The sequence below is a fragment of the Drosophila sulfurigaster genome, chromosome 2R (assembly GCF_023558435.1).
Source record: "Drosophila sulfurigaster albostrigata strain 15112-1811.04 chromosome 2R, ASM2355843v2, whole genome shotgun sequence".
NCBI classification, from domain to species: Eukaryota; Metazoa; Arthropoda; class Insecta; order Diptera; family Drosophilidae; genus Drosophila; species Drosophila sulfurigaster.
Genome location: NC_084882.1, coordinates 11258932 through 11272500, shown reverse-complemented (window position 1 = coordinate 11272500; position 13569 = coordinate 11258932). Strand labels below are relative to the sequence as shown.

Sequence of the window (13569 nt, the reverse complement as noted above, 5' to 3'; positions counted from 1 at the left end):
CTAGCTAGCGTCTCTGTATCTTGCGCACGCTTTACCGTTTCGTTCGCTCGTCGCTTTGCTAGGTGGGTGGGGTTTGGCCAGCCGCCATTTTTATTATGTCTTCTATATACAGCCAGCACCCCCCTCCTCCTTCTCCCACCCTTTGGCGCATATGCAGCTAGAGCTGAGATTTTGCGCTTTTCCGCCTTTCAGAGAAGATTTACGTTCATCCACCAAATGACGACGCGATTTTGCTTTGCGCTTTGCTTTGGTGGTGGATTTCAGATTTCGGATTTCGGATTTTGGTTTATGTTGCACATGACATGACAGCGCGAGGGCTGTTTCAACATTTTATCAATCAGATTTCATCAATCGCAATCGCAGTTTCTTAAGCAATTACTTTAGCTAAGTAATTCATTTCTTTGGCCAGCTGGAGTTGTTACTCGACACATTCGCAAAATGTCACTACATAAATTTAGTTTATGTTAATCAGGTCTCTGCATAAGTGCAATAAAATGTGAGCCATGCCTAGAAAATGTCGCGGATTTGTTACATCGCCCACCCACAGACCCCCACAACAACAATAAAACCGCGAGTCGAGTTAATTAAATGTGTTTATGCACGTGAATATTTTAAGCGCAACAATAAAAAATTGTAATAATAATAATAACTACAACAAGAAGTCGCAATGTAAACTGAGCCTAATTAAATTATGAATAATTACGACCAAAAAAAATAGTTGCTCTAAAAGCCTTTTTGGTCAGGATCACACGCACATGATGCAATTTGTTTAAGCCACATTACCTTGCCCTAAACGACAAGCTGGGGTGTGTGTGTGTGTGTGTGTGTGTGTGTGTGTGTGTGTGTTACCAAGAGGGTCAACTATTTGTTTTTATCGCACTTTCGCTAAAATGAACACACTAACACACCAATACAACCACACACAAGTCAGAGCACACACACACGCAGCGGCACTTTTGTTAATTTGATAAAAAGCCAAAGCAGCGCACAGATTAGCCAAAAGGCCCAAACGCCAAGTCAGGGCAGGCCAAACCTCAGCACACTGAGAGAAATTTCGTAGCTACTTCACTACTTTTTGTATAATTTTTGTATCAATTTAGTGATAATTCACTTAATATATGTAAATGAAAAAGTAGTTTTAAAAGTATTCCATAATTGTATTAGAAATTTTGTTTTAAATTTATATTTTCTGAGATATTTTCTTTAAGAAGTTGCGGCCAAGTGAAAAATTTCTGACCTTTGTCCAAGAAATATTTCGGTATATCACAAATCTTATAATACATTTCATTATGAGAACTTTTCTACTCACCTGGTTTTATTTACTATTCTCTACAAATTCTTTAGAAATCAAAACTAAATACATATATGTAGAAAAAACCAAAAACAATTTATGCAATTATGTTGTATTTTAATTAGTTGATGGTAATTGAAGAGAAAAATATCTGTAACATTTTATCACAAGAATGCAATTTTATTTTGGAAACGGTAAAGAACACTTTAGTTTTTATTTTATATTCCTTACAAATTCTATAGAGATCGAAATGAAATAATCTTTAAATATGAAATATAATATTTGATTTGGTTTATTAATTAATCTCAACAATTCAAATCTCCACTTCACTTCTCGCAGTGCATTCGGCTTCTAATAGTGCCAGGGGTAGAACGCAGTTTTGGAGCTGCTAATTGAAATGAGAGACCCAGGCAGCAACTTGGGCTGTGGTTGCTGTTGGTGTTGTTGGCTGCTTGCTTCAAGGGTTGCTTGGTTAGTTGACTTGCCGGACTTGCAGTTAGTCGTGGGCTTTGCCATGCGTAAATTAGGTTTTAGTTTTAGTTTTCTTTTTTTTATATATACATATTTTTTTTTATTATTTTCACTCTCATTTTTATTATTTCCATTTGCGCTGATAAAAATCATAATTTATGACAGCAGCTGGCGGGGCAAATATTTTATTTCAAGTCCCGTATAAATTTGCCTGCGACACCAAAAACAAGCACAAGCACAAGTTATATTCATCCCGAAGTGAAACCAGACAAAAACTAAGCTAAAATATATTAGCTCTAGTTTTATTTTATTTTCTTTTCGTTTTTATCGTTTATCGCGCATAAATCAATTTTTGTGACAAATTTATTATAAAACTTGAGGCGCAGGTCGAGAGGAAATGTTCTCTCTCCTCCGCCCTCCACCCTCCACCCTCTAGCCTCCACCCACCACTCTTCACGACGTTTCGCCCAAAAATATTGTTTCTAAAATGGCGGCTGCCTTTAAGGGTGTTGTACAATTGGGAAGGGGGAAGGAAGTGAGTGTGGATTGTGGGGTGTATACACATAATGCTATAGGCAACTGGGAAGCCAGTGCCAGGCGCTATAGCGAAGGCATCTCAACGATGAACGAGGACAATAAACAATGAGGAAGGGAAGGGGCAAACGAGGTGGAAAGTTGCCTCATAAAATATTACAATGACACCATAAACAATTTTTAGTACTTTTCCATGCCAGCTGTAAATATTTATTGTATATCCATGATATATATGATATACGAAATGCGACTGCCACATAGCTATGTATATTGGATTTTTATGGTGTAACTATGGTTTCCAATTCTACTGACTGGGTTAAAGCGAGGGGTCTGCTAGTTGCTGGTTTCTGGTTGCTCTGGTTGCTCTGTAAAACGCTTTGTGGAGCGAGTTATTTATGGATCGCAATTTTCGGTAGCCATTGCCAGCGATAATACCAATACACTGCCAGAAAACAAATATGAATTTGATTTGAAATTCAACATTCATAAATCTTGCTTATTTAAATTTTAAATGTGGACTTTAAACTAATTGCATTTTGAATAACTTTTGAGCTCTTTTAATTAAGTCCAAATACGGCAAACATTCATGATAATTAGTTCGATTAATTAATAAATTGGTCAACAAAAGTAGTGTTCAATTCTCTTACTTGCAATTAGAGTTAATCAATTCATTTAAATTTTTAAGCATTGTAAATTATTGTCATCTTTCTCTTGCTTTCATCAGTGTAGCTTCTAGTGCTTTTACAATGGTAAATGAAGTATTAATGGCTAATGAAATATAAAAATTCACTCATAAATCACATAAATAAAATATATTATTACCAAAAAATTAATAAATTGGTGATCGAAAAAAGGTTTTTAATTCTCATATATCCCATTCAAGTGTATAGTATATATTAAATACAAATATGAATAATTCAGAGCGTTTTAATTGTCTTTACAGAGCTAATATAATTGATAAATTGGTCAACGAAAGAAGTTTTCATTTCAAACTTGCAGTTAAAAATGTGTATATTAAACAATTCATGTTAAATATTTAAACACTCCCAAAATTATTTCCCTCTTATTGTTATTATCAGTGTATTTTCTATTGCTTTTACAGTGGTAAATGAAATATTAATGGCTAATAAAATATAAAAATTCGCTCATAAATATTTAAGCTGTATTCTTATTGCTGTTGTTTTCCTTCCCTCTTTGCAGTTGTTATGCATAAGGATAAGGAGGAGAACGGAGTCCTGCCGCACATACACGCACACGATGGCTACAGAACGCGTGAGCTGGGCGCCTTTGAGCATGGTCTGCTGGATGGTGATATGTTCCTGCAGGTAAGTGCCCTGCCACCCCCTCCCTCCCCCCTTGCTGCCCACTACACTCATTCACTATCCTTAATCTATGAAATGCTCGACTTAATTTGTCTTCATCAATTTTGTTTGGCCATTTGATGGCTTCATCGTCAGGATATGGCGCATAATCAATCAGCGCTTGTTCCACAGAATTGAGATAGTTAGATGGAGAGACGGAGAGAGAGAGAGGGAGAGGCCACTATACCAATTGATAAATGCCTTCTTTATTTTTTGTTTGTTTGTCTTTGTTTTTTTTTTTGCTGTATCGAAACACGCAAAGCTTTGAGCCGCGCACTTCGATTGGATTTGGGATTGTGAAATTCTTGTGATTTGTGTAAAATTGTGGAAAATTGTTAAACAATTGAATAGCAATTAGTCAACGTCGCGTTGTGGCCGCGTTTCGAATTGATTAATTGTGTGTAATTGGCGCTTGGACATGTGTTACCATAATATTTATAATTAATATCGTTCCAATTGCCAATTGCAGCAACCAACTTAGCCACTTAGCAAGTTGCCACACATTGCAAACTCCCCAAACAGTAACTTGAAATTATGCATTTTCAAGTTTATATGCCACGCGCTGAGTTTGGTCAAACTTCAATTAAAGTGTCTCGCACTCACATACACACACACACACACACATAAACTTGCATTGTGGCAAGTTGCATGTTTTTGCTGAATTAAAGCCCAAGCCAAACTGCATGTTGCTGCATGTGGCCAGGCGCGAACATATGCACTTGTCACAGTCATGACAGTTTAATTTAATGCACACATAGCTCACCAAGCAGCCATAGACAGCGCAACAAATGTGCGCGACTCGCACATAACTAGGGAGAGCGAGTGAGTCAGCTATCGAGCGAAAGAGACAGAGAGAGAAGGGGTTAACAAAGAGACAGCGAGACAGAGGCACGCAATTGTGCAACATGCGCTTTATGCACCTCTTTTTTTCGGCCGCACTCAACAATTCAATGTCAAAGTCTAAAACTTGCAACCGTAAAGCGTCATCACAGCAAAACAAAAAAAAAACAAAAAAAAACAAAACTAACCCTAAGGTGTGTGGCACAGTAAAAAGGCAGTTCTAGAGCAGCGACTTTGATGTTTACATTTGCAATTCATTTGGAGGAATAGCTTCAAAAGTTTTTTTTAGATAAGCTTCGTACAAAAAAATGAATTTAAAATTAACTTACTTTACTAAAAAAAAAACAATACGTTTTTCATATGTGATAAAATCTTCAAAATATTGATTACATATTTATGTTCTAATTTATTTTTTTAATAATGAATTTTTCTTATATTATATTTTATTTTACTTAAAAACAGAATTCATTAAAATCAATAGTATCATCTTAGCAGCATTATTTTATTATCAAAACTATAAGGCAAATACTTAAAATATATTAATACTTATTAAATAAACTGTCTACGTAGTGAGATCTTTTTTATTTCAACAACTAAACTTTGCATACAACATTTCCAGCTTATCAATTAGTAATTCGCATAAAACTTCTTTAAGTGCTGCCTCAAACACCTTTAGTTATGTTGTGTGCATTGTTGGGAACACGCCTAAGTCGCGTATGCAAAACTGCATTTTGCCACACATTGCACAATGCAACTGCATTACGTATACGCAGAGTGAACAGGGACTGCGACTTGTGTCTCCTTTTTACAACTTGCAAATTTGAATGCAAGCCAAAAAGTTCTGTTCGTGTGTGTTTTTTTTTGTTTTTGTTGCCTGTTCTACCTTCCGGTAGATGGGCGACTTGCAGCTAATTGCCGAGCTGCACAATTGTGCATTTCCGTGCATATTTTTGAGCCACACACAACAGAGAGGAAGGGCAGAGGAGGGAGAGAGGGCGGCGGGTGTTTTGGGGCTGCATATTTAGTTTTAATAGCTGAGGTATTTGTTACCTGTTGCCCGTTTCAATTGCTCATGAAGTTTTACTTTTGTTGCGCTGTTGTTGTTGCCGTTCTTGATGTTGTTTATTATGGGTCACATATTATCATTAGAAAATGGCGTTTTGTCACGCAGCGCAGCTCATGCACATGTTGCCATCTCACTCTTACACACACACACACATGGGCTGACTGACTGAACTAACTGTTGTTGCTGCTCTAGTTTTGCAAACAGTTTGACAGTCACTGTGGCCCACATTTAGCAGTCGGCCCAAAAATGGCTTAATTAATTAACTTTCAGCGAAGACATTGATTGAAAAGAGCTATAATGAGACAAAATTAAAAATGTATAGCTATAGTTGGAGATATATAAATATATATACTATGTGACGCGGCGTATACGTGATATTTATAGGAAGCATTAAGATAGACGCTGATTGCAGCATCATTCAGCAATCCAGCGGCTTTATTAAGCAATTATGAAACCAGCTAAGAAAACGCAAATTGGCCCCCAAACTAGCTAACTAGCTAAGCTTTCCAGCTATGAATTCACCACCAAAGGGGTCAGTTGTTGTCTGGTCTTGTCTAATCTGGTCTTGGTAGTGGTCTTGGTCGGGGCCAAGGAAATGGTTAAATAATCGCCGCCAACTTATCAAAACACAAAACTGTAATGCAAGCCGACAACCAAATGACGGGATAGATACCCAACCAAAATGTCTAAAGTACACACATACACTATAAACGATATAGTATGTGTGCGTATCTTTTCGCTTGTAGCTATTCAAGTTGCCAGTTGGCTGTTGGTTGTTTGCTGTTGCCGCACAAGACGGGCGTGTATTATTAAAAACGCATTAGAAGACGCCGCTGCCACAGACCACATCAGCCTGGACAGTTGGCCAAGTTGTCTCATATAAACTGATGCAGAGACAACGGCGAAACGACAACAAAGCAGACAAGCTGTAGAAAAGGAGGCAAAGAGCCAAAGCGAGCGAGAGGCAAATAAAACAATTAAGCTGCAAAAAGAAATCTTTTTGATTCTACTTTTTATAGAGAAAATTCAAGAAGGTGAAGCTGAGTGACTAGCAAATACTCTTTGTTCCATTAAAGATGACTTTTAATCAGCTTGGTTAATGTTATTCAAAAATATTTAGTTAAGTGCAAGTAAATTATGAATGAAAATACAGATATTGGTAATATGGAGATTAAAAGTACTTGATATTTTTATGAATTGCATCTCTAATATCAATTATAAGTTTACAAAAGAAAATTAAGTATCTTGATAATCACAGCATATTGTTTTATTAAAAAGTGTGCCCAAATTTTGAAAAATATTGGTATTAATTAGGCGTTTTTCTCCTAAATTTAATGAAAAGGAACTGTTTTCTGATAGATCATAAAAGTTATGCGCTCATTGAGCAGTATTACGTGCTGAATATGCACATTTATTTTATTAAGAACATTTCGAGAACATTTTTGAAAACTGTTCATTTTATACTATCACTCTACCCTTTACACAAATGTTGTTGATTAAAGAGTATGAATAAAAACCCTTAGCATCCGTTTGCTGTCTCTGTCTCTTTCTTTGCCTTTTATTATGTATCGCTATCTCGGTCTGTCTCGTTGGCTACCGTTGGCAATCTTTATGAAGATTATTGATGCTCAGTTGCCGCCGGCTTGATGACAATCCACACAACAACTCACAACTGAGGCTCGGATACAGATTCATATCCATATTCATATCCTTTGGCGGGCTGTGTTGATGCGTTTTAAATGATGACGCCACTTAGCGTTTATGTCGGTTAATACCAACTCTGAGAAGAGGCTCCACTCTGCACTCCTTGCCAACACCATCTTCATTCCTTCCTCTGTCTCGAATCGCGGCAAGCTCTGGTTTTGTTGCTCTCTGTAATTAGCAGCAATCGCGCACATTTGTCTCAACTCCCGGCCTCTGCAGGTAAGGAGAGCAAAGCAGTTGGCCCAGTTGCCTCCTTGTGTCATCTTTGCCTGCTGCTTTTCCTGCTGCTTCTCCCTGCTGCTCTTCAGCTGTGGCAAATTGATATTTAAATACGCGCATATTAATTACAGTTGCAGTTTCTCTGCGCTCTTCGATCTATCTCTCTCTCTCTCTCGCTCTTCCTCTCTTTATTAATTAACTGAGCACCTAATGAGAGACTTGGCAAATTTGTCTTCATACTCTTGAAGTTCACACGTCGCACATTGCGTTCGGTTCGCCATTTTGTTTTCGCATAAACGTAACACTATAAAATCGCATGCGTAACGCCTATTAGCAGCTTATAAAAATCAGCTTTAAATCCTATTTAAAACAATAATCAAACGGGTTGAACAAACAGTACAAAATAATGCCAAAAAATGTATTTTATTTTTTGAAGTTAAGGTTTGAGGTTATAACTGAGAAAGTTAGGTTAGGTTAAGCATTCAAATTAATCGATTTCTGCTTAAAAATAATACTTATGTTACTTAAAGTTCTGTTGATCTACAGTTAGTTAAAATACACTTTATTCCTTTTGTTTTTTCCACTTTCTTCAACTTTTGCATTGCTTCTTAGGTTAGATTACACATTTAATTAAAGTTCAGTTGGGTTTCCTTTTTTTTGACTTTCTGTAGCTTTTACAAATCTATAGATAATTACAATGCATCATTGCTCGAAACGAAACCTGCAATTACGCGAGGAACAACCAATAACTGAAATCTCGGAGAGCTCCGAGAGAATGGGAGATACTTAAATATTTCTGTAAGATAAAACAAATGCTCTTAGTGATGATCGGAGGGGTGGGCAAGGGAAGTAAAGAGGAGAGGAGAGGAAAGCGGTATCATCGTCTGCATTTAGTTGAAACTCATTGATATAATTGCTCATCATTTCCTGGTTGTGTTTTGATGTGGAACTTCAAAGTCTGTCTTAGCCCCTATCACAGCCCCAGGTCTCTGCCACTGTCTCTGTCTCTTTCCCTGCTTCTTTCTCTGTCTCTTTCGCTGGCTCCAATGAAATGAGCCGCTTAAGCGCTGATTACGTTTTAGCCTCAAGTTAGCGCCGCTGTGTCTTTGGCCCTTGTTTCTACGCGATCTCTCGGGTTCATTCATGCCCAGTTTTGTAGAGTTCATCTAGACCGCAAAAATGATGGATTAATCCATTCACAAAATATCTTTCAAAACAAGAAAAACTCTAAAACCGGCAGCTACTGCAATTACGAGACGCCAAAGTATCGCCCTCTCTCTCTTCCTCCCGTTCTAGCTTAGCAATCACTCTGTCGCTCTCGCTCTATCGATTTTCTAGTCTTGTCAATTTGACGACTTGCTACCTGTTTGCCCCCAGGCGACCCGCCCCTCAGCAGCATTTAATTCGTAGTTTTGATTTAATTTTTATCTATCTGCCTCTCTTGCGCACTCACATTCGCCCTCTCACTCACTCTCATTCGTTATTTACATTGCTCTTTTGTTCTTTCTTCCAGGCTCTAAATGGATTTCTAATGATACTGACATGCGAAGGCGAGGTCTTCTTTGCCACGCACAGCATCGAGAGCTATTTGGGTTTTCATCAGGTAAGTGGCAGCAACAACAATAGCATCGGGGGCAAGGGGCAGCATTTTGATTGATTTTAATTGCCTGAAATTTCTATGAATGATTCCCCCTTGTGGTCCGCGTCCGCGTCTGCGTCTGTTATTTTTGGGTCAAGCTCATTGCGGAAACGGGTCGAAAGTACAACTACCAGTTTGGGGCATCTAACTTGCAACACCTTCGACTGAGGTGCCACATAAAAAACTAAAAAAAAAAAAACCAAACAGAATCTCAGGTTGCAAGATTGCGTGGCAGGTTCTCTGTGGCAATAAATAAAAATCAGATCAGCGGGAGTATTGCGCAATCGCAGAATCGCCACAAGATTTGCTTACGCAGCTGCCACATGGGGCAAGCAGGCGGGGGGGACTAAGGGTTAGCAGGGGCGTGGCATATGTTGAGGCTGTGTGTTATTAACTGACACGACGCCTCGCTGCAGCTGCCTTGAAGACTGGCCAACATGTTTTGGGCCTAACTCGGGATCGAAAGAGTTCTCCACAGCGAGTGACTGCAACATCCACTGCCACATGTTGCCTGCTACCTGGGACAGCTACTGCATTGCAACAGTGCAACAGAGTTTCTGTTGCACATTGTGTATGTTTTCTGCTGTGAGTGTGTGGGTTTTTTTTGTTTACTTACCTACTTTATTGTATTGGCGCTTGTCGAATGGAAATTGAAAATTGCAGTTAGCTTTCTTCAGTCTTTAGTCTTCAGTCTTTGGCTGAGTGTCTGCTCGAAGTTTCTTTACTTTTGTTTTTAATTTAGTTGTAAATGTGTAAAGCGGCACTTGACACGCCCCGTTTGGCAGCTCAATTAAAAACGTAGCTGCCTATTACCATGGCCATTGGCCATTCGATTGCCTTCAACTCCAACTTCAACTCCAACTCCGATTCGAAGTTGCAACTGCAACTGCAACTTCATCATCTACCACTGCTTGCAAATGTGCACATACTAAATTCAAGTAATCCGTGTGAGGATTGCGGCCAAATCATTTGCTTTGTTGGTTTTAGCACACCACGTAGAAAGTTCTGATTCCCCCCTCCCCTCATAGAGTTGGCAGCGTGACACGAAAATAACAAAATTGTGAATTAAGTTCTTTTTCAGCTTAATAAATATCCCTAATACTTTACTTAAGCTTGTGCTAGAGATGGTAGTAGCGATATTCCCGTGACACGCTCTCATCTCTAGAAGAAACGTTTTAGCATAGTTCTGCTTTAAAAATTGTTGTTTAATATACATCCCAAAATTATCTCTCACTTTATGCAAGTCTTGGCTTTTGATCTAGACTTACTTAATGAGTTTTTTCTTATGTTAGGCAATTTCTCAAACACTTTATGCAAGTTTTTGATAGAGCTAGTAAAAGCGACGATCTCTTCTCTGGACTTAGTAGTAATCTATTAATTATTCACTAATAATTCATTCAATAGCTTTTTTAAATAACTTGAGGATTTTATAAAGAGGATTAATAGTTTTAGATAACTATATTCAATAAATAACAAAATATATTTCAAAAATGTTTTAAAATTTCAAAAAGGAGTGCAGATTAATTGCATATTTAAAGAAAAAGTAGTAAGGAATAATATATATATATAACTTTATTATATTAAAGTAACTTTGTTATATAAAAGTAAAAATAAAAAAAGTAAAATTGTTTGCATAATCACAAGACGTTTTTATATAACTATCTTTTGCTAATATTGAAAGAATCTCAACATTATTATATACAAAATAAATATAGGAAACAAATAATTCTTTCTTCCTGACTTCGCCTCTATTCGTGTCACGCTGCCATCTCTAGCTAGTTGATACAGTCACGTATGTAGTATATGTAGGGTATGTCCGTCCCTCGATCTCGTTGTGTGTTTCCGCGCTGCTCTTGCTGGCGCGTGCAGAATTTATGTCTCAATTTGTGGCCAACATGGGGCGCATTTTCAATTTGCGTGGATTTTGATTTATACGCCCCAAAACGAATCTGAAGCGAAAGCGAAAATCAATAACAAGTTGACTGAACCCAACGCGATAACTTCACATCTTCAACAACTGACCCTCTCCCCTTTTCCCTTTCCCTTTCCCGCAGTCGGACATTGTGCATCAGTCGGTGTACGAGCTGGTGCACTCAGAGGATCGCGAGGAACTGCAGCGCCAACTGCTGTGGAACAGCTTCCTGCCGGCGGACATGTCCAGCATGCAGCTTTCGGAGACTCTGGCGCCCGACAAGGCGCTCTACTTGGAGCGCAGCTTCACGGTGCGATTCCGTTGCCTGCTGGACAACACCTCAGGATTCCTGCGCCTCGACATTCGCGGTCGCATCAAGATTCTCCATGGCCAGAACCGAAAGACGGAGGAGCCGCCACTCGCACTGTTCGCCTACTGCACACCATTCGGTCCGCCCAGTTTGCTGGAGATACCGCACAAGGAGAACATGTTCAAGTCCAAGCACAAGTTGGACTTTTCGCTCGTCTCCATGGATCAGCGGGGCAAGCACATTCTGGGCTACGCAGATGCCGAGCTGGTCAACATGGGTGGTTACGATCTGGTGCACTATGATGACTTGGCCTACGTGGCCAGCGCTCATCAGGAATGTAAGTAAACCCAGCGTTTATTTTTACTACAAATAAAAAAAGTATTACTTACTTAGAAGAAGAAAAAACTCTTTAATCATACAAAAGTTATGTGTGAAATTGAACTCAGAAGATACAATTTTTAATAAAGATCAACGTTTGAAAATTTTTATAGATTTAAGATCATTCTTGAAAGTCAAACATTCTTAAATTTGGATTTTCCTTTTTCAATATCGAAAAGTTTGCAATCCTAATAATTGTAATCTAGTTATACGCCCTAATCATATGTTACGATAGAAGGGAGTTATTTATTATTATTATTATTAATTGCTACCCAGTTGATTTAAGATTGAAATATCAAAATGTTTTTAATATCAAGATTGACTTAAGATTGAAATCTTCTATCAAAAAATTTCATATCCAAAAACTATTTTGAATATTGAAAAGTTTTTAATATACATTTTTTATTCTAGTATTTTATTAATTTCTACCCAATCTTCTCATTCAGTTTATTCAAGATTTTCTTTCTATATATCGAAAAGTTTTTAAAATCAAGATTTGTATCCTTCTTGTTCGCAATTTTTTCAAATGTGTACTCAGTGATTATTTCCTACCCAATCTTCTTATCCAGTTGATTTAAGATTGGAATCTTCTTTAAAAAAATTTTCATATTCATAATCTTTCACATTGTCGAAAAGTATTTTCTATCAGGATTGATTTAAGATAGAAATGTACTTTAAGAAAATTTTCATATTCATAATTTTTCTTACTATCGAAAAGTGTTTAATATCAAGATTTGTATATTAGTTTTTAGATCCTAATTTTTCTCTATGTGTACAAAATGATTTTTTCCTACCCAATCTTCTCATCCAGTTGATTTAAGATCGAAATATTCCTTCAACAAATGTTCATATTTAAGAACCTTTCTTAATATCGAAAAGTTTTTAATATCAAGTATTTTATCCTAGTTTTTAGATAGTAATTTTTCTATACGTACACTCAGTGATTAATTCCAATCTAATCTTCTAATGCAGTGCTGAAGACGGGCGCCTCGGGCATGATTGCCTATCGCTACCAGAAGAAGGATGGCGAGTGGCAGTGGCTGCAGACGAGCTCGCGACTGGTGTACAAGAATTCGAAGCCGGACTTTGTCATCTGCACGCATCGCCAGCTGATGGATGAGGAGGGACACGATCTGCTCGGCAAGCGCACCATGGACTTTAAGGTCAGCTATCTGGACACCGGGCTGGCGTCCACGTACTTCTCCGAGGCCGATCAGCTGGTGGTGCCGCCCTCAAGTGCCAGTGCCTCGCCCACAGCTCATTCGCTGCCGCCTCCCGTCACGCCCACGCGTCCCAATCGTCGTTACAAGACGCAGTTGCGAGACTTTCTCTCCACGTGTCGCAGCAAGCGCAAGTTGCAGCAGCAGCAACAGCAACAACAGCAGCTGCAGGCTCAGCAATCCTCGCCACTGGGTCAGGTTGGTTCTCCAGCGCCCGCTGTGGTCGAGTATCTGCCGGATCCAGCGGCTGTGGCTGCAGCTGCCGCCTACTCCAATCTGAATCCCATGTACACGGCATCGCCGTACGCAACGGCTGCGGATAATCTCTACATGGGCAGCTCGATGCCGGCCAATGCCTTCTATCCGGTCAGCGAGACGTCGCTCTTCCATCAGTATCGACTCCAAGGTGCAGTCGGAGTCGGTGGCTACTACACCGACTATCCGCACACGGGAGCTCCGGCCTCGGCGTATGTGGCGAATGGTTTTCTGTCATACGATGGCTATGCCATTGCCTCCAAGGCGGACGAGAAGTGGCAGGAGACGGGCAAATACTACAGCGGCTACAGCAGCGGCTACGGCAGTCCAACGTCCACGCCACAGGTGAGTGTTGAGTCCTTCTGCTAA

At 38.9% G+C, this 13569-nt stretch overlaps 1 protein-coding gene across 4 annotated transcripts in view; it reads left to right on the top strand.

The window, feature by feature from the left end:
* LOC133837681 (circadian locomoter output cycles protein kaput) overlaps positions 1–13569 on the top strand; it is a 42240-nt gene that overhangs the window by 26482 nt on the left and 2189 nt on the right. For all 4 annotated transcript variants that reach the window (XM_062268528.1, XM_062268524.1, XM_062268527.1 and 1 more), the window contains exons 3-6: positions 3497–3621; positions 9000–9089; positions 11180–11684; positions 12698–13545. In XM_062268528.1, coding sequence (XP_062124512.1) covers positions 3497–3621; positions 9000–9089; positions 11180–11684; positions 12698–13545 — 1568 coding nt within the window. The remainder of the gene's footprint in view (positions 1–3496; positions 3622–8999; positions 9090–11179; positions 11685–12697; positions 13546–13569) is intronic.